General features: G+C 38.4%; 2 protein-coding genes and 1 pseudogene across 7 annotated transcripts in view; 1 reads left to right on the top strand and 2 right to left on the bottom strand.

The window, feature by feature from the left end:
- FASTKD1 (FAST kinase domains 1) overlaps window positions 1–13,491 on the top strand; it is a 40,928-nt gene extending 27,437 nt beyond the window's left edge. For 5 of the 6 annotated variants that reach the window (XM_007183237.2, XM_007183238.2, XM_007183236.2 and 2 more), the window contains 3 exons: window positions 1,675–1,813; window positions 2,464–2,578; window positions 3,127–3,367. In XM_007183237.2, the coding sequence (XP_007183299.2) occupies window positions 1,675–1,813; window positions 2,464–2,578; window positions 3,127–3,228 (356 nt within the window). In that variant the 3' untranslated portion in view covers window positions 3,229–3,367. Of the gene's footprint in view, window positions 1–1,674; window positions 1,814–2,463; window positions 2,579–3,126; window positions 3,368–12,259 lie in introns of those variants that run through there. The other variant, XM_057550690.1, reaches the window with a different exon arrangement.
- On the bottom strand, window positions 3,818–20,971 carry KLHL41 (kelch like family member 41). The gene is made up of 6 exons (XM_007183235.3): window positions 19,768–20,971; window positions 15,939–16,096; window positions 15,711–15,818; window positions 11,274–11,459; window positions 9,008–9,154; window positions 3,818–4,161 (listed from the first exon to the last, which is right to left on the bottom strand). The coding sequence occupies exons 1-6, from the start codon at window positions 20,875–20,877 to the stop codon at window positions 4,050–4,052; spliced, it is 1,821 nt and encodes a 606-aa protein (XP_007183297.1). The 5' UTR covers window positions 20,878–20,971; the 3' UTR covers window positions 3,818–4,049.
- Window positions 12,499–13,390, bottom strand: LOC103004809 (phosphatidylinositol N-acetylglucosaminyltransferase subunit C-like; annotated as a pseudogene).
- Window positions 20,972–21,031: the final 60 nt, after the last annotated feature.

The following is a 21,031-nucleotide window of genomic DNA, read 5'->3' as shown; positions in this document are numbered from 1 at the left end:
TAATTGACACACTTACATATTATTATGTTACATATTAATTATGTGTTAGATATTATTATGTGTTTTATATATAATAAACTTATTATGTCCCTATAAGTTTTGCAAATTATTCTATTTTATAGATAAGGAAACTGAGACCCAGAGACATTGTTGTTTGTCCAAGGTTATGTAGCTGGCAGATGGCAAAGCCAGGATGACCTAGGCATTCTAGCTCCAGAATTCATTTTCTTTATGAGAAAAGTATATTTCATATTCGATAATTAACTTGAAGATGCTTCAGTGCCCCAGTTTCCCTTATATGTAAAGAATAGGTAGTTAAACCTACTCTTTCTTCCTTTTCATTCATTGTTTCTTTTTTCATTTTTCTTGGTTTAAATACATTTTTATGATTGTTTTTATTATGGAAAAATGTCATACATATTCAAGAATAGAATAGTGTAATGAACCCTCATCCAGCATTAAAAATTATTAATACTCACTAACCAGAGTCCCACCTGATCCTTTTCAAGCAAATCACAGATAATATATCATTTTAGAATGTATATCTTAAAGGATATATAACCACAGTGCCATATTTTCACCTCTACAACTATTCATAATAATTTCTTAATATTGTATAGCTTGTCAACGTTCAAGTGTCTCAATTATCTTTTATATGTTTTATTTTACTGTTTGTTGGACTTTTCCAGTTGAAACCCTGTGGTGTCATTCAACATGCTCCTGCATCCCCTATTTTTCCTGTAAACCAGTAGTTAGATCTAGAGGATTGATTAGATTCAGGTTAGTTTGGGAGTGGCAGTGGTGATTTTTTTGGCCAGCTTTTTCATAGGCGGTATGTGCTTCTTATTGCATCTTATCAGAAGACATACAATTCTGGTTGTCCCCTTTTTATTATGTTAAGATTCATCAGTGTGTTTATATGTTGTCAGCTCATCCGTTAGGAAGCTTTCCCATCAGCTTTTCACCTACTGATTTTAGTAGCCATTAAAATTATTGTCTAAATGCATTATTCATCAAGGGTGGAAAAGTAGTGATATTCTGCATCTGTCATTCTGCATTTATTAGTTGGAATTTGTCTAAAAAGAACTTTCCTATGTCAACTGTTTAGTTACCCTATGTACAGTTCATACAGGAAAGACAGGATACATGCTTCAAGCTTAGTCTTTACTAATTTTCAGATGAGTTGGTTTAGCTTCCTCCAATTGTGACCAAGAGATTTAAGGGGATTAAAATAAAACTGTAATGTGATTTGGCTTAGTGCAGTGCTAAATATAGCCCCCATGCTAAATAATAGTATAGTAATACTTGCTGGTTGATTTTTATTCATTGATTTTCAAAGAGAGGTGATCTTGGACTAGATCATATATATAAAATAAGTTGGATAGGGACTTCCCTGGCGGTCCATTGGTTAAGACTCCGAGCTTCCACTGCAGGGGGCACGGGTTCAATCCCTGGTCAGGGAACTAAGATCTTGCATGCTGCATGGTGTGGCCAAAATAAATAAATAAATAAATGAAATAAGTTGGATAATTAGGGAGGTACCTCATTCTCCATGTTTGTGTGTGTGTGTGTGTGTGTCTTTGTATACACGTATAAATATTTAAAATATATCTTAAAATTTTACCTATAAGAATTTACCTAATTCATATTGTTGGTTCCTGTACTTTCTTATAGATTTTGAGTGTATCTTGGATAAAAGGAAAAATCCTCTTCCGTATGGAAGCCATAACACAACTTTGGGAAAACTACCAAAAATACACTCGGAATTAAATACTCAAATAGCTGGATCAAGACTGCCACCAGGAGCTGAAAAGTACCTTTCTTAGTTTCAGATTTTGTTATCTAAATGTTAAATTAGGCACGGTTTAATGAACTCAGCTATCAAGGATTATTTATAGTAGAATCTGCTCCTCATGTATCTCATGCATGCTACCCACATACCTTTGCTTTTCTTGTGCTTTCTGCTTTAATCTCCATCCTTCATTGTCCAAAGCCTAGCAATATCTAAAGCACTAACCTTCAAGTTGTCCTCAGTGGAAATAAATAGTATCTTCTTCTTTGGACCTCCCATGCCTCTCTACTTTTCGGATAGCACATAGCTGCTTCCTACACTGCATTACAGTTACTTAGTATGTATTACATGTTCTTTGTTAGACTATAAAGTGTGTCCTTTTATTTTTGTATCCCTCACAGTGCCTTACATATGGTAGGTGCATAATAAATATGTATTGGACAAAGAAACAAATAGATGAAAGCATGCAGATACTTACTATAATTTGGTTTAATTCTAATGAATCGGATTACTTGTCATTAATTACTAATTTAAGTAGAAAAATAACTTAGTATACTCATTTATTCATTTGGCGATTTTTAGTTTATAAAGATGCACCCTTGTTCCTGAAAGGCTTATAATTATTCAGTTTCTCAATTTCAGAAGTAAATATTTATTTTCATCTTATGTAGGATTGCTTTGGAATTTTTGGATTCGAGAGCATTTTGTAGAAACATCCCTCATTTAAAAGGAAAATCTGCTATGAAAAAACGACACTTGGAAATTTTGGGCTATCGTGTAATTCAGGTATGAAATACTTATGTAATTCAGCCTTTAAAAAACCCAGAGACACTGGCTTTACATGTGTCCCCTTTTAAGGTGAAAGTTGTAGAATTACCTTTTTTTTTTTAATATTAAAAAAAAAGCTATATTAAAATCTCTCTGAAATAGAACACCCTCTTTTTTTTTTAAGAATAGTAAATAAAAATAATTTTTTAAATTGTCTCTAGAAGATCTCTTGATTTTTATATTCATCTTACAATAAAGAGAGGCACTATGGAGATGGATGGAGTTATAAGAGAAAAAGGCTAGTGTATAAATATAAGAAAGGCACATGGGAAAAAATGTCCATTGTTGGTATTGTAGGAACAGGAGGATGAAAGGAGCTGTGAAGCAGAAAAGGGTCTTCCAGGTGTTCTCAAGAAGAAGGCAACCTTCCAAATAGGGTTCAAAGGCTATGCTTATGTAAACTAATGTCTTAGGGTTCCTATAGCTCTTCTCAGTATTCTTAGAGGTCTTCCCTGATGTTTTTTGTTGCTGCTTTTGAGCTTTCATTCAGACTACATATTTTACAGATCCCTCATTTTGAATGGAACTCTATGGCACTGTCAACAAAGAATGCTCGAATGGACTACCTGAGAGAACGGATATTTGGAGAAGGCAAATCATCATCATAGTTTTTTTTGAAAATTAGTTATCATGGTATGTCATATTTGGACTTATTTTAATTAAGTGGCTTGATTCAATTAAAAAATAATGTAGAATTGATTTCTAGGTCAATTAATACCTATTAAAATAAACACATTTTACAATGGACTACTTTCTCTACTATCTAGTTGGGAAATTGTTTAAAATTCTTAATGTAAAAGACATGTAGCTTTTAAGAAACTTAAGTAGTTTACAGTTCATTCTTTGAGTGCATACTGTGTGGCAGGAACTATATTATTTTATTTTATTATTTTTAAATTTACTTAAATTTAAATGAGACCCATTTATTATACTCCTTAAATAGCATTTCCAAAGTTTTCTTACAGCATATAATCTTTAATATAATGCACAGGATTCTTGTTATATCTTGAAGCATGAGGAAAGGTTTTTGCTATTTTAAACATGTTTAGAAAATGCAGATGTACATATTTCATTCTCCAATTTCATTTGTAATAGAAAACAAGTGTAAAGGTACCTTAACAATGCAAATGAAAGGATTAGTAAACTCAGATTTAGGAAGCTTCTTTACAATTGATTGAGACAGATTAACAAAAGGAATAATCTGTTCAATTTAAGATTTAATTTCTTAGAAAATGGTTTTAAGCTCTGATCATTACATTGAAGATTCAATAACTTTGAGGTTTTGATTCTCATTGCTAATCTCCTGGACAATAACATAGTGAATCATTTCTACATGAATCTCTGTATAGCCTTTTTAAAAACAATAAATTAAAGCCCTATTATCCAAACAGACCACCTCCCTATCTATTATGGTTTTTCACCTTCTTGTTTATAACTTAGACAGTTTGAAGAGATTTAACCGTGTTGCTAGGCAACTAGCTCCTGAAGCATAACGTATTTCTTTCAACATTCCAGCCCATTCTTTTTTATCATCTTCATACCTGATGGAGAAAAAGAAAGCAATCAGTAAGTTGTTTTTAAGTAGATAGTTCTATAGATTTCCCTGTGTTGAATATACAAATGTTGTTCTCTGAGAAAACCCTACTGGCTCTTACCCAGAGGAGGATGCACCTGACTTGTAGACTAACAAACACTTGAATTCCTCCAAAAATACGCATTCTCTGAGCATGTGCCCATATTACTGGCATGGTATTTAATCTGGATGCTTAGGCAGTTAAGCCTTCTCCGGGAATTAGAGACCGTCCAGAGATGACGGGTAACAGACAGGCAATTAATCTTTTCACCTTTGGACTGCTAAAGATGGCTGGTCCCCATGAGTCAAGGTCAGCAAAGAGTAAGAACTGGGAAGAGCAGGGACTGTTAGGCAGTTTGATTATGATTTCAGCTGTTCCCATACACTAGTGCTCAGCATGGTACATGACACTAGTGGTCACTCTGTAAGAAGCCATTCTCTTTCCCCTTTATTGTCCTGTGTGAGTACTACTCTTAGACTTTGCACTTGACATTAGGTAAGAACTGGTCATCCCCTCTGAATATTCAGGGTTATAAAGATAGATACAGACAACTTGGGTTCCTTTGAGACCTGTGTGCTTTTCCTCTGCCTGATGCCTGGAATGCCATCTCTGCATGAGAAACGCCTAAACACTGCCTTCTTTCTGAAGCCTTTCTCACCTTCCTCAAGCAGAGTTTGTTGTTTTCTCTTCATTTCTCACAGTGTCCTTTGTATGGTATCCATTATAACAATTATCATTCTATTTTAATTTTTTCCCGTATATTTATGTCCTCAACAAGCTCAAAGGTACATATATCTTATTCACATTACTATCTTCCCTCCTCCAGAAGCTATCAATACTTGGCACATAGGAAGTATTCCGAAATCATTCTACAAGGAGTGAGTGAGATTTAAAATAATTTTAAAATTAGCTGATGCCTATCTGACTTAATTTCATCAACAGTCCAAATTTAACAGCTGTACAGCTGTACTGTGCACTGAGTGATATTTATGTAGGAAAAGTAGACAAAAAATATTTTACCACTAATAAGGAAAAGAACCTTGATTATCTATATAAAATTTGGAGCAACAAATTAAAAGATAAAGAACAGTTTTAAATGATCTAATGAAAAAGTGACCACATTTAAGCAATAGGAGGTTGAGGTTAAATGAGGCCTAAAAGCATTTGCTTCCCGGCAGTTATATTTTTTACTTTCAGCTTGGTCAGTCCTACATAATGGAATGATTTCAAGAAAAAATATGAGAATGGAAATTATTTTTTACATATCACAGTAAGAGGGTCTATAGATGTAGAATGTAGTACACTGTTATTTTCATCTCTGCATGTGTGACTAGAGATTCACTAGGAAGTTGAGGGCAAGTGGGTAGCCACTTCTCTGGAGGTCAGTGTCTTTCAACTTATTGCATATCAAAGTCACCTGGAGGGCTTGTTAGAACACAGTTTGCTGGCCCCTACCTCCAGAGGTTCAGTAGGTCTGCGGGGTGAGGACTAAAGATTTGCACATCTACCAAGTACTCAGGTGGTGCTGATGCTGCCTTGGGAACCACTGCAGATCACTGGTTCTCAAACTTGACTCGCAAGTTGGAACTACGTGGAGACGTTAAAAATATTGAGGCCTGGGCTTCCCTGGTGGCGCAGTGGTTGAGAATCTGCCTGCCAATGCAGGGGACACGGGTTCGAGCCCTGGTCTGGGAGGATCCCACATGCCACGGAGCAACTGGGCCCGTGAGCCACAATTACTGAGCCTGCGCGTCTGGAGCCTGTGCTCCACGACAAGAGAGGCCGAGATGGTGAGAGGCCTGCGCACCGCGGTGAAGAGTGGTCCCCACTTGCCGCAACTAGAGAAAGCCCTCGCACAGAAACGAAGACTCAACACAGTCATAAATAAATAAATAAAAAGAAAGTGAATTTCTTTAAAAAATATATATATATATTGAGGCCTGGGTCCCACCCCTACAGATTGACTTTATTGGTATGGACTATGGCCTGGGCGTGAGGATTTTTTAAAGTTCCCAAAGTGATTCTAATATGCAGCAAGGTTTGAGAATTATTGCCCCAGATTTTATTACCTAAATGGAAAATACCAGTACCTAAATTTAAAATTTTACAGCCAAGCAGATAATGATGAATGCCCCCTCCTCTTGCCTTTCCCAAATCCAGTGGTTCCCAAATTTGTCTGCACATTAGAATCATCTGGGGATCTTTTGAAAGTTCCGAAGCCCAGACCAAATCCCAGGTCAATTAAATCACAATCAATAGAGGGGAACAGAGGCAGCATCAGTACTTTTTGAAGTTCCTGAGGTGATTCCAATGAGCAAGCAGTTTTGAGAAGCACTGCCTTAATCGCAAAAATAAACCATCATCAGAGAGAATCCCTCATTCAGTCTCCTCTCAGCAATATGAGGTAATTTTAGCAGGAGATGCTGTACTTTCCTTTGCTGCCTGCAGTATTCTGTTGAAGCAACTTGGCTTTTGATCACCGTTAGGATCCAGAGTGGCTCATGTGGGGTTCAGCTGATAGCACCATTCCTTAACATCAGTGTTTCTCAAGGCTTGCTGCATATTAGAATCACCTGGAAGGTTTTAAGAACTAGTGATGCCCAGGCCCTGCCTGCAGAAACTGATTTAATTGGTCTGCATGAAGGCCCAGGCACTGATATATTTTAAAAGCAGCCAGGGGACTTCCCTGGTGGTCCAGTGGTTAAGACATCACGCTCCCAATACAGGGGGCGTGCATTCAATCCCTGGTCAGGGAACTAAGATTCCACATGCTGCACAGTGCGGCCAAAAAAAAAAAAAAAGGTAAAAGCAGCTAGGGTTAAGAATCACTGCCTATTCACTCTTGGTACCTATCCCCATCTTCCAAAAACCCTAACCTTCCCAGCCCTCCATTATTTCATATTTTTTTCTGCTGCTTTCCAGTCTTTCCCCATCTCATGCTCTTGCTAGGTCTAACCTCTTTCCCTGGAAATTTCCAGTTTCTTTATCTTCTTCCCTCTTTTTTGGAGGGAGAAAGGTAATAGTTAACTTCCTTTATTTTTAAAATAAATTTATTTATTTTATTTATTTATTTTTGGCTGCATTGGGTCTTCGTTGCTGCACGTGGGCTTTCACTCGTTGTGGCGAGAGGGGGCTACTCTTCATTGTGGTGCTCAGGCTTCTCATTGCAGTGGCTTCTTGTTGCGGAGCACGGGCTCTAGGCGTGCAGGCTTCAGTAGTTGTGGCACGTGGGCTCAGTAGTTGTGGCTCGCAGGTTCTAGAGCGCAGGCTCACTAGTTGTGGCGCGTGGGCTTAGTTGCCCCATGGCATGTGGGATCTTCCTGAACCAGGGATCGAACCCGTGTCCCCTGCATTGGCAGGCAGATTCTTAACCACTACGCCACCAGGGAAGTCCCAGTTAACTTCCTTTTATAGCCACTTTTTCTTGCCCTCTACACAGCTAGTTACTGTTACAACAACATAAGGAAGTGATGTCTGTTGCACAAAATAATTGTTTGGTTAAGCTGCCAGCCTTTCAGCCTTCCAGTTTACCAGCTGGGAATAAGGCATGTGCTGGTTCAGGTATACAACAAATGTTACCTACTTTTCACTCTCAGGTTCAGTGTTATGCCTTCACTGATCACTCTTCCAAAGCTGTACTTATAAACTTAAATGTGCAAGCAAATCACCCACTAGTCTTGTTAAAATTAAGATTCTGACTGAGTAGGTCTGGGTCGGGGCTTGGGAGTCCGCATTTCTAAGATGCTCTCAGGAGATGCCAACACAGCTGGTCCACAGACCATACTTCGAGTACCAAGGTTCTGGACAATCTGGTGACAGGCCAGGTAAGGGCATCCGACTTGGGAGTGGGGCTGGCCTTCAAACTGACAGGTAAAGCATAAGTCTGGCAGTTTCTGGATGAGTATACAGCATGAACTCATGCTCACCTCAGGCAACTGAGATCTACCTCCTGTAAACTTAGATCAGCAAGCATGGTGCCTAGGCTGAAGACAGCACATGTGGTGACCTGATAGTGACCAGACGTCTGCACACTGTATGCCCTGCCCCAGCTATGTTACTATGTGACTTTCTTCCATGACACAAGTTACACTTCTGCTCCCAAGACTTCTGGATACACTGGTCCTCTATGTGACATTCACTGCATTAGAAACTATGGTAAACTACACACACACACACACACACATATACATACATCCCTTTTTAAATACATTCATTTTAAGCTTAACTGTAAAATAGTTCAATTGAGTAACAACTGTCAGTGTTATACTTGGGAGACCTACCCAGCACCTATCTTGGAGGTCAAGTGGATTGCTACTTTTCACTTTTTTAAAAAGCTTTTATAACTGAATCCGCAGAAAATTGGAAAAATATTTAAATTAGATTCAAAATAGAGTTAATGAATCATGGAAAACTCAAGAGGTTAAGTGTTCATTCCAGACTGTTTTCTTAGGAAATAAAGTACTCTCTGGGAGAAAGGTAAGTGGTTTGGAAGCCTTTGCTCTACTGGATGCCTAGAGTGTTCATTACACTTTTAAAGCTGGAAGGGAGCTTAAAGGATCAGTTGTCCAACTCTCAATTACTGATTAAGAAATAGGCCTTGATAAGTTCTTTCCCAAGCTCATAGCTAACTAGAAGCAGTACTTGATTAAGTAAGTGGCAATGTGTAAAAGTTCAACAGGTTCAAAGAGTGTTTAGTTTACTATCAAGAAGTAGCATACATTTTGGGAAAGTCTGGCTTCCTATTTACTTCAAAATTGTTTTATCTGATTTGATTTAATATTTGGTTCAGAAAATTGGAGTGAAGTAAACTTACTTCCATATGTCATTGACTTCAGTGGGTGCAAATTCTTTAGACTCCAGCTGAATCATGGCAAAACCACCAATGGCATACAGGGATCCAGCCAGGCTGACCAAACTGATGGAACTTCTTTCTTGGGGAAATTCAGTCATTACTTCCCACCTAGGAATTATTGAAGATACAGTTAATGTAAAACTTTAAAAAATGCCAAATGTATTTACTGAACAATTACAGGAAATTATAATTAAAAACTTCAAGTAGCATAAACATCCAAAATTAGAAGATTAAATTTGCTACTGGAAAATATCTAAATATTCCTTTATTTGAAAGATGTAACCAAATTAGATTTTAAAGCCCTCAGTATGTCAATCCAAGAATACTTCACCTTCATTAGTTAGCACCTTCAGCAGTGGTTATCAAACTGTATGCCATAAATAGTGGAGCTTTAAGGGACTTCCCTGGTGGTCCAGTGGTTAAGACTCTGCTTCCCCTGCAGGGGCCACGGGTTCGATTCCTGGTTGGAGAACTAAGATCCCACATGCTGTGCAGCGTGGGGCCCCCCCCCCCAAAAAAATAGTGGAGTTTTGGGGGGACGTTCCAGGGCTCCTAGGCCCTACTGTGTTGGATTTCATTTGAATGCTAATACAAATTTTTAAAAACTGATGTCCATAGTGTCTCAAGAAATCGCCAAACCCTTTTTAATAAAGCATGTGATAAGAATAGTTTCCAAACTGGGGTTGGAAATTTTCTTTTTAATAGTTTATACTTCATCCTTTTAAGTAAAGGATTTAAGGGAATTTTAATGTTAATAGCTATATGAAATAGGACCACTAAAGATAAAATCAATCAAATTAATTGGAAGTATCAAGAGTCTAGAACGAGTTAGTCATTTTGGTAGCTCTCTTCCATTACTCTGGCATAAAGGTGGACCTCATAGTTTTTCTCTAAACATATTATCTGTTTCTCTAATTATAAAAATATATGTACATTGTACAAAATCTGGAGAAACAGAAAGGTATAGAAGAAACAAATATCACCCATGATCATGTCCTTCAGACATAATCATAAGCAAAATTTTGCTATAATTTTGTCATTTTAAAAAATGCATATAAATTTAAACATCCATCTATGCATATGAACAAAACTAAGAACATAGAGTATTTGCAGTTTTGTGTGCTGCTTTTTTTTTAAAATTTATTTATTTTTATTTATTTATGGCTGTGTTGGTTCTTTGTTTCTGTGCGAGGGCTTTCTCTAGTTGTGGCAAGCGGGGGCCACTCTTCATTGCGGTGTGCAGGCCTCTCACTATCGCAGCCTCTCTTATTGCGGAGCACAGGCTCCAGATGCGCAGGCTCAGTAATTGTGGCTCACGGGCCCAGTTGCTCCGCGGCATGTGGGATCTTCCCAGACCAGGGCTCGAACCCGTGTCCCCTGCATTGGCAGGCAGATTCTCAACCACTGCGCCACCAGGGAAGCCCTGTGTGCTGCTTCTTTAACTTCTTATAATATGCGTTTTTACCCATATTATATAGTCTTCAAAAAACATGATTTTTAACGATCATAAAAATCCAATTCCATAAAACTTCCTTGTAATTTTCAGATTAACTAAAGTCTGTTTTGTGATCAGGCATACATGGTTCCTTACAAAAGTAATAACAGTGCTCTAATTTTTTCTTCATTGCTAAACGAGGAGCATAAAAACTGTATACTCATCTAGATGTGTGACCTCAAAAACTTGAAAAGGACTAATTCTATATAAAGAATATCTGTGAAATATCTTTTACGTTAACTTTAAGCCGATACAAGCTTAAAAGTGAAAAAAAAAGGAAAATTATAAAGAACACAAAAGAATCAAACATCTGAAGCATTACAAATATCACAAACTAAGCAGAGGTCTTTTTGTCCTTAAAGAAACTACATATTTCAAATCAAATAACCTTATAGAGAGATCTATATCCATTTATGTGTATATAATTATTCATAAGTATTACCTTTGCATGACTAAATTCACAAAGTTAATAACAAGTAAGGATAGATTGATCACTCCAACATTAACTTGAGGGTCATGTGTTCCAAATTACAAACACACATAATGCATCAAAATTTTAGGCATTTCACACCCATAACACCAAAAGAAACACAGATGAAGATACTTCCTCTTCAATCCTTGCCTCCCTACCCTCCTCTCCCCATGTCCTAATTGGAAAGCTTAATTTTTACCCAAAGTTAGAAATTAAAACGTATAGTGATTCATATTCTGTAGTAAGAGATGGCAGCTTACTTATTGGTGGTGAGGTCAAAAGCTTCAATTGAAGCTGAAAGACCATCTTCAGTGACGCCTCCAGCAATCACAATTTTGCCTTTATGGACTGCCACTCCAAACATGGAACGAGGGGTTTTCATTGGAGCCAGATCTCTCCAGTCTCCTCTTTTGGGGTTGTAGGTAAACACCCTGTTTGTACACTTTCTGTAAACATAAAACACAACAAAATGGTCCTTTTAGAAGCTTCCTTTTTTGAAAGAAGCAACTTCACTAATCATTTACCTTTGCTTCTCGTTTGAAATATGTAGTATAGTGAGGATCAGGAAAATTCTTAATCTGAACATATGTCGCCAAGCAAAGGACAATTCCAAATATGAGGACTAAAGCTATTTTAAATCTTAATTATACTACTGAAAGGTAGGGTCCTTTACTTTTGTCAATTGCCTAGAGGCCCAGGCAGAGTAGATTTTAATCCTATCTGCTACTAAATTCAATACACAATAGACAACAAAAATTCATAAACCCTTTATTGTGCCTCAGTAACAAAAACGTTTATTCATTTCATTATCTGAATATCCTAAGAATGAATCAGTTAACTTAAGAAATAACTAGGTGTGAATGTACCTATTTTAAATGTAACTGTAATATGACGGCTCATTTTATTTTAGTCTACCACTAATATACCAATGCATTTTAAGAAATCTGGGACTAAAGATTAGACAACTAGTCATCTGAGGTGATGAGTAATGAAAACAATTTTATATGCTAAATGGTACCAGAAAAACCTGGACTTAACCTGAATTATCCTTCTTAGTATGTTGTTATGATTCCATAATTTACTGATGGGAGTTCAAATTCCAAATAAGAATTGATTAACTGGATATATTTGGTAAAGCCAAAAAGCAACCAAACAAAACCTCAACTTTTTGTGAGGACAATTTTTTTTTTTTTTAGATGTGTTATTTTTTTAATAAACAGAAACCACATCACTTCATTTGTTACAGAGAATAATAATGAGAGGCAATAATTCAAGAGGGACCCAGGAAGCTTTTTCATCGACAAAGTAACAGAAAGGATAAGCACCTTCACTGCCCAAGCCTATGGGTAATTTTTTTCTTTTGATCTCTGATCTCCCACCCACATCATTATGCCACTTCCAGAATGGAACTCTGCCTTCAAATCTCCTACTAGTTGGAAGGCTGGTCTATCAGCTTGTCTCAGTAACGGAATGGAGGTCCCTAACTCAGCTGAGGAACCTCGACAAGTCTTCTTTGATTTCAGCCTCATCCCAAGGCCCATGAATGTTTTCTTTAAAAAGCTGCAGGCGAATGAGGTAGAAAGGGCAGAGACGTTAGATGGAAACCAGCAGAAGGGCAAAGAGTATGGCTCCCACAGCACTAATGGACAGCAGGCCTCCCAAGGCTGAAAATGCAAAAAGCAGTGTGACTCCCACATAGCTGCGGGGAGTACATGCCTTCAGTTTCTTCTGTAACATGGGCCATAGGGCAAAAATCTGGATGGCAAATGTCACCATAACGAAGGCATGTAGGGACCGGGGCAGGCGTGAGGCAAGGCAGACAGAAGCAAAGATGGCCATGTTCAAGGACAGTGTGCTGGATACAATGGCAGCATTGGCACCATAGTCAAAGAAGATGAGGTGCCCTAACAGCATGAAGACTGACATGGCATAGATGGTGTCAATGCTGACGGACTCTGTCAGTCTTCAGCACTGGCGAAAAGCCATATGTGAAAGGTATGAAGACTAGGGCACTCTTCAAGTCAGCCCACCGGGTCCGCCCACTCTTCTTCCGTCCTTCACCTCCATCAATGAGATCAAACAAAACATAGCCAATCAGTGAAGAAGCCAGGCCGGTCCCAAAAAGCCAATGGGGAGCCAGAAGACCCTCATCTATATACCATCAGATAACCACAAAAACACAGACACTGCACAGCTGCTGTATCACCACACTGGACTCAAATACCACAGCCCAATATTGGTATTTCCGGGCAGAGACATTCTTCCGGAGCTCTTCCAGGAACCTCTGATCCACGTAGTTATCAGGAAAAGGCTGTCGCTCATACAAGACCTTCTGCCACCTGGCCTCTTTGGTGTTACTTACAGGCTGGGCACACATTATCCTTTCGCTCAAACTCAGGCCAGTTCAATCTCCCTTGCAGAAGTCCATGTGGTTCTCGATCTTTACAAAGTTTTGAAATAAAACCTCTCTGGAAATTCCATGCTGAGCTGTGGTTGATATTGTACCGACCTTCCCTTGCTTTCAAAGGCAGCAACCCAGGCTAGGCCTACAGTAGATGAGTTTGTTCTCTGAGTCAGGACAATACAGCTAAGTTCCTGCCCGCAAGCTCGTAGGGGTGCGCAGCCGGGGGAGAGCGGCCGCCCGCCTCCTTCCCCATCCGTGGCGCCGGGGTCGTCATAATTTTTTTCTTTAGTTTTATACAAGACCAGATATCTGGAGTAGAAGCATTTCCTCTAATATATGACTATGAGTATTATCTTAAAACTCCTCAATAAGAACACGATCCAAAATCATGTTCTTCAAACGCAGTGGCGATAACGGTATAACTCAGTGCTTATTTTAGGTAATGACTCTTTTCAAAGTTCTTGACTTTGGCATTTGTCAAGCAATGTTCTGGGGTGGGTTTTTTTTGTTTTTTGTTTTTAAAGGGAACTTTATTTATTTATTTATTTATGGCTGTGTTGGGTATTCGTTGCTGCGCGGGCTTTCTTTAGTTGCAGCGAGCAGGAGTTACTCTTTGTTGGCGGTGCGCGGGCTTCTCACTGCGGTGGCTTCTCTTGTTTCGGAGCATGGGCTCCAGGCACGCGGGCTTCAGTAGTTGTGGCACGTGGGGTCAGTAGTTGTGGCGCACGGGCCTAGTTGCTCTGCAGCATGTGGGATCTTCCCGGACCAGGGCTCGAACCCGTGTCCCCTGCATTGGCAGGTGGACTCTTAACCACTGCACCACCAGGGAAGCCCGCAATGTTGTTTTGGTTAATCATATTCTCAAGATTAATGTATTCTTACTGACAAGGCCTGCATGCTTCTTACTGACACATCAATTTCCTAGTTACTAATACTACTTGAAGGAAACAATTTAAATCATTTAGCGGAGTCACTATGTTTCCAAAGTCATAACACTGCTTAATACAGATTTTCCATTCTATTACTCAGGAAAAATATTCCAAACAAGATTTTGCTCTGAGTGTCTTTATAATATGGCCTTCCTTTAAATGTTTATTTGATGGGACTATCTGGCATTAAGGAGGATTTAAGCTTCAAAATTTCAGAATATATTATCTTTGAATATGGATAGACTGTATAAAAACCCTTTGCTTTTAAAAATCATATTTTCTGTAATATATGTCATTTTAATTGAGTAATAGCCATTAACTATTAACTGCACAATATGCAGTTCTTTAATTCTAGCACATTTCCATATTTTACTTTCCTTTCCTGCTTTGCCCTTAAATTCTTAATTCTGACTCCCTTTCCAGGATTGGGCATCTCTTGAACAAACTGGGTAAATGATACAAGCCAAATTAGGCAGAGTTTTCAGGGGCAGGAAATTTGTTCTCACTATTGAAGCTAAAAATCTTCATTTTACCAGACAGGCTACTGGCTTAACTGACTGACTTCTGGAGCACTCTTAACTCACTTCTCCCTTGGGGGTATAAGATCTCTTTCCTAATTACCTATCCCTTGAGAAGTACCTAGAAAGCAAGTTATATGAAACTTCATCCTCTTTTTCTCATAAGAGACTGGGTGCTACTGGGTATATCAGGTATATCTATTCTGTTTGATCAGTGCCTGTTTGTGACCAGTTGTTAAATATTTTGAATATCACCTGACCAGGAGTAAATAAGTGAAACATTGCTGAGGAAAGAACTGCCCCCTTTTCAGTCCCCAGTCACCAGTTTCAAACTCAACTATCAAATTCTCTCTGATGAATGTAAAGTACAAATCCATGATTTTTAAGCACTATTGTTTTAATAGTTATATTTAAAATATTACATTAAAGAGATACACTTAATTTTTATCTACTTATGGCTAAATGAATAAAAAGCCCCCTGGTTTTAATTTAGTAAAATATAATTATAAATTAGCCAAATAAAAGGCTTGATTATGTTCCTAAATGCTGCTTTTCCACTGTAAGAATGCTTATGATGGAGATATTATGTTTGTTCTTAGCAATATGCTGGGCATACACAAATTGACTTAAGCAACTTTAAAATTGTATACAGTTTTCCTTCATCAATCATTTTAAATATCCTCCAATAACTTTTCAAAATTTTATTTTGAAATTTTACTTTCAAAATGTTATGGGAGAGTACCAAGTCCTATTTCAGCATGTAGATTCAAGTGAAAACAGGAAGGAACCCTTGTAATAAAAAAAATCACTTGGATATAAACCATAAGGAGATGTCAGGGTACTTACTTGTCATCTGTCTTTCCTCCGAGACAATATATCATCCCCTTATGTGAAATCACACTATGGCCATAGACTTTGATAGGAAGTTTTTTAACTTCATTCCATTTGGCCGCCCTAAAATCAGAAGATAGAATTTATATGCTTTCAGTGAATTTCAGGTTCTAAAATTATGACTTTGATATAGGCACTTATATACCTGAATGCTTAGAAAACGAGAATGTCATGCCAACTTACACAGGATCATAGCACAATACTGAATCCAGCGAAGCCTCTGTTTGAAGGTCTTTGCCTGCAACTACATAGATTTTGTCATCTACTTCTCCCAGACCGAAGAGACACCTGGCTGAAGGCAGAGGTGGAAGTCCAACCCACTCAGATGCTACGTTATCAAGCTGAAGAAAGAATATATGAGGAATTGTGGAGCTTGTTACAGGTGTACCAAAAAATATGCTATACTTTGTTGTTTAGAATTCATTGAGATAGTCAAAGGTCTCAAAAGTAAAACTACAACCCAAAAAGGATCATATTTTACCTTTGAATTACCGAGAAAAATGAGAAAAGCTACTTGGCCTACCAAAATAGCTAGAAGTACTCAAACCTGCAGAACTTGAAGAAAGGAAAGAGAAAATAAAATAGTCACCGGAGATTAGTTAAGAACTGTGAGATTTCTTGTCAAATTTTCTTCCCATGTTGCCTTGCTGAGGTTTGAACAAGGAATCATAATACGTTTAGGACACTGGGGAAAAAGAGGTTGCCACTGTAGGGAGGGTCACAGTACGTGAGTGACCCCCGCATGCTATATTTAACATGCCCCCAAGCTGGCGCCCGGGACAGCTGGACCTGTCGCTCAGTTCACAGACAGCTGGGGCGCTAGGCATTATCTTTTTTCTTTCCTTCACCATTTTTAGGTTCTCCATGCTTCACTTCATTACTTCGGATATAGGCAGGTGTTACAGTCTATAACTTCCTAGCCTTTTTTGGGGAGTCATTTAAAATACCCTTCTCTCTCTCTCTCTCGTTTATATTAGGAAGTAACTTTGCTTGTTTTTGCTACTGCTGATTCTGCAAGCCTAAGACAGCGCTCCAAGAGCCCACACCCTGGGATAGGTGATTCTGATATGGCTGGCATAAGCTTTAGCACTTACTATTGGTAATTTTAAGATTTTCCTCTTTGCATTTTAGGACACCAAAGCACAAGAAAACTGCTTTCTGAGGGTGCGCATTCACAGATTTGTTGTCCTCTCTAGTGCTACTTCTATGTAGTGGAAGAAAAAGGAATAAAACCCAGAATAATTGGACACCAAGGATAGATGCAGATATTAAAGTCTGTGGTATAGGGAGGGGTCCCTATGGAAGCCTATCTCTATCTGGTCTAGTAACCTTGGTTAAAGCAAAGTACTAATTAAAACTAGCTGAGATGAGCGGTTTGATCCCCACACATACACTGTTAGTTTGCAGTCACAAGTTTCAACATCCAGATTGTGATCACTAATGTTTTCATTTTTTGAAAAAAAATTATTTATCAAGAAAGTGGTATGTAGTATAGTAGCAGTAATAATGAGCATTTATGAAGTTTTTACTCTGTGATAGGCTTCATAATAAATGCTTGACACAGGTAATCTCATCTAGTCCTCCAGGATAGGGACTTCTATTATCTCCATTTTACAGATGAGGAAACTGAGGTACAGAAAGGTTAAATAATTTGCGCAAACTCACAGAGCTTTTAAGTGATACTTGATGCAAGCTATACAAATTCATAGTTTGCCTTTTCTTTTTTTATAAATTTATTTATTTATTTATATTTATTTATGGCTGTGTTGGGTCTTCGTTTCCATGCGAGGGCTTTCTCCAGTTGCAGCGAGCGGGGGCCACTCTTCATCGCGGCCTCTCCCACTGCGGAGCGCAGGCTCCAGACGCGCAGGCTCAGTAGCTGTGGCTCACGGGCTTAGTGGCTCCGCGGCATGTGGGATCTTCCCAGGCCAGGGCTCGAACCCGTGTCCCCTGCATTGGCAGGCAGACTCTCAACCACTGCGCCACCAGGGAAGCCCCATAGTTTGTCTTTTTAAATGGGAACAGCAGCCATCATAATCCCAAACCGGAGGGTTTACTGCCCACGCTACACAATACTGTCTACATTCCCATACTACCCCGGATAGGGCACTTCCTACAGCAGATGAGACAGCAGGCTGCCTGCCAGGCTTTTTTACAGATGAGCTGTCAAGCTATTTAACCTCTCTGGCTTCAGTTTGCTCACCCTTAAAATTAGAGTTCGGACCTAGATTACTTTAAGATGTGGTGTTCACAGATTTGATGAAACTGTTAAGTCTATGGAAAAAACCGGCTCTTACCTAGGTAAAAAAATTCTCATAATCTAATTCTAGTATACAGTCAAAGGTCATATGAATCCTAACTTAATACATTTTAAACAGAGGTGACCAAGCAGAAAATACAAAGCCTGAGATTCTCATACATATATTTTCTTGTGAGTCATAACCCTCTTTTACAGTCAGGTGTTTTTATCCTGGCATCTTGTCCCACTATTTGTGACTTTTAGAAGGAGCAAGGCATGGGAAATGACAGGGAGTCGACCCTTTCAACTTTGTATAACCTTTCGTAGCTAAAAGGAACAACATCAAGCAGGTTTCAGAAATGAGAGGCTGTGTCAATAAAAGCAAGGGCAGTAACAGGATGGAAGAGAATAAAGATAAGGCTATTAAGTATTCTTTGGGTCTATGATTTCCGGGTATCTGTCTGTCTGTCTGTCTGTATTTTGATGTCATTTTTACTTCCTAGATAAAATTATTGCCTTTTCAATTGAATTTACCCTTCCTGAAATTTATCTGAATTTAAAATTAGGGCTTAGGAAATCTTCTGGCCCGCATTCAAATACTTAACATTTACAGCTTCTATTTTATTTTTATATTTCATAGTTAACATTCTTTAATGGAACTTGGAAAATTAAGAATCGTGATTAACATGTATTATTACATTTTTCAAGATTAGAAAAAGCTGGTCAAAGAGTGTGCTTTATAAATGCACCGTATGTCACACACTTTGAAAGCACTCAGTGACTGTGGTATGACATTCTACACATGCTTATCTTTGGCCTTTCCAACTCAAGTGCCCATAAACCCCAGGCCATAAGTAGCCATGACCTAAACAAACTCTTTTGAACTATCTGTAAGCTACAAAGTCCTGGTATTGACATTATTAAAGATGAAGGTTCAGCCACTGATTCCTTCATAAACTGGTGAAGTATAACGTGTTGACAATATGAAACGAACTCCTTTCAAACAAACTACAAAGAGTGTTAGTTTAGGAGGATGTGTTTTCTTGGAAACTTCTATGGTTTCATAATACAGATTAAGTTGCCAATATGTCTAAGTACAACTCTGATCCAAATAAATTTGATCATTTATCATAAATAAATATTTCTAAATACAATTAATCCAAATTAGTGACACTTGTGTAGACAGTGTTTCCTAGAAGGTAATCCAAAGCATGTAAAATATGTATACAAGTTCTTTTCATTTTCAACAAAACTATATTTTAGGCAGTAACCATAAATAGGAGATGAAACGCTACCTCCAGGAACTTCAAATCAGTTCAAGGAAACTTGGAAGAAGGTAGAAAATCTGATCAATTTAACATTTTGTAATGGGTAAAGTAATTTGATTTTGGGAAATACAGTAACCTGTTTTTCAGAAAGAGGACACAAGATTAAATTTCGTTTTTACTAAAATACTGGACTTTAAAGGATTACAGTCACAATCAACTATAAACATGACATTTTGGGTAAAAGTGCATAAAGAAAATCATGAGCCATCACTTATACATTAATTAGAACCCCATTCTTTACCAAAACGTTTATTAAATATTAACAAGCAGTTAACTGATTCAAATATTTGTCAGCCCTCTAAGTAATGAAAATTCAAGGGACTGGAATAGCACATCAAGTAGAATAAAATACAAGCAGCCTGAATAATTCACAAGTCAGCTAACTAGACGGTGACTAACAGCCTTTCCTTTATGTCTCTACATATATGAAAATATCCTTTCTTACCTGGAAGAAGTACGACTGTAGAGGTTGATCTTTATTTTCTTCATCCACATAGAGGCCTCCTACCACGTACACCTGATTTTGCTGGGTAACGATGCTGGAATGATTTCTGGGGATCTGCTCAGCCAGTGCAGTAAGGTAGCATTCATTTTCCGTGGGATCATAAGCCACTGCAGCTGTGTCATTAACCAAGAGGATGAGGTCTTTGACAAACATTCCATGCCTGGGAATATCATTCAGGTAACCAGGAAGTAAATCTTCATCACCAACATCACCATTCACCTCACTAGCCCCAGCCTTCTCTGTGTTTTTGCTAGGTTCTGGGAGTTTGCCTGCAAAGGCATCTTTGAGAACTTTGATTTTTTTCTGGAGTTCTGGGTTGCTTTTAATGATATCATCTTTCTCAACATGATCTTTAAAATATTTTTCTGTCATAAGGCGAAAACGGATACAATCAAACACTTCGCTAAGGTTTTTAACCCTGTTTTCTTTGTCTGTTCGCACCCATTTCATCACTGCCTCAAATACCGCTTCTTCCTTTTCTACATTTAGGCTGTCATTGGAAATGACTGAGATCAGCTCCTGTGGAGACAGTTGCATGAAGTCCTCTTCCTTACAAATCTGTACAAAGCGATCAGACACAAATTCACGGGCAGAGATGGCGAGTCTCGGGCAGTCAAGGAGAAGTCCTAATCTTAGGATAGCTAGACAGTTACCAGGAGCAAGTCTTTTCTGAAGATACGAAACGCAGACAGTGAACACGGAGGGGATCTGAAAGCGGCTGGCCAATGCAAAAATATCTTGCACATTTCCGTCGTTGAGATCAATACTGGCAGAGTACAGGTACTTAATGATTAAATCCAATACAGCAGGATCCACATTATCTAGTACTACCTCCTTTTTTTTTGCCTCATCAAGTTCAGATAAAAAATACTCACGGAAGTAAGGACTACAAGCTGACAAAATCAATCTGTGGCAAGGAAGACTTTTGTCACCTGCTTTTAGTGTGCAATCGATGAATTTTTTCTCATCCAGGAGATCTTTTAGACCATCCTGAAGAAGGGTGGATTGGTAAAGCCGCAGTTCCTCTGCAAGTTCCCGCTGGGAATCCATTTTGTGAGTAACCTAGGTAAGGAAGGGGACACTAAGGCCTTAGCTCCTCACAGTACACAGGTCTAGCAGTAAAAAGGCAGATCAGTGTGCTTTGCCCAGCTTGAAGCCTTTGCAATTTAATCCCACCAGCTAAATATAGATACCAACTCTAACA

Source organism: Balaenoptera acutorostrata, chromosome 8 (assembly GCF_949987535.1).
Source record: "Balaenoptera acutorostrata chromosome 8, mBalAcu1.1, whole genome shotgun sequence".
NCBI lineage: Eukaryota > Metazoa > Chordata > Mammalia > Artiodactyla > Balaenopteridae > Balaenoptera > Balaenoptera acutorostrata.
Note: the sequence above shows the minus strand (reverse complement) of the source record. Positions and strands in the feature narration are given on the sequence as shown.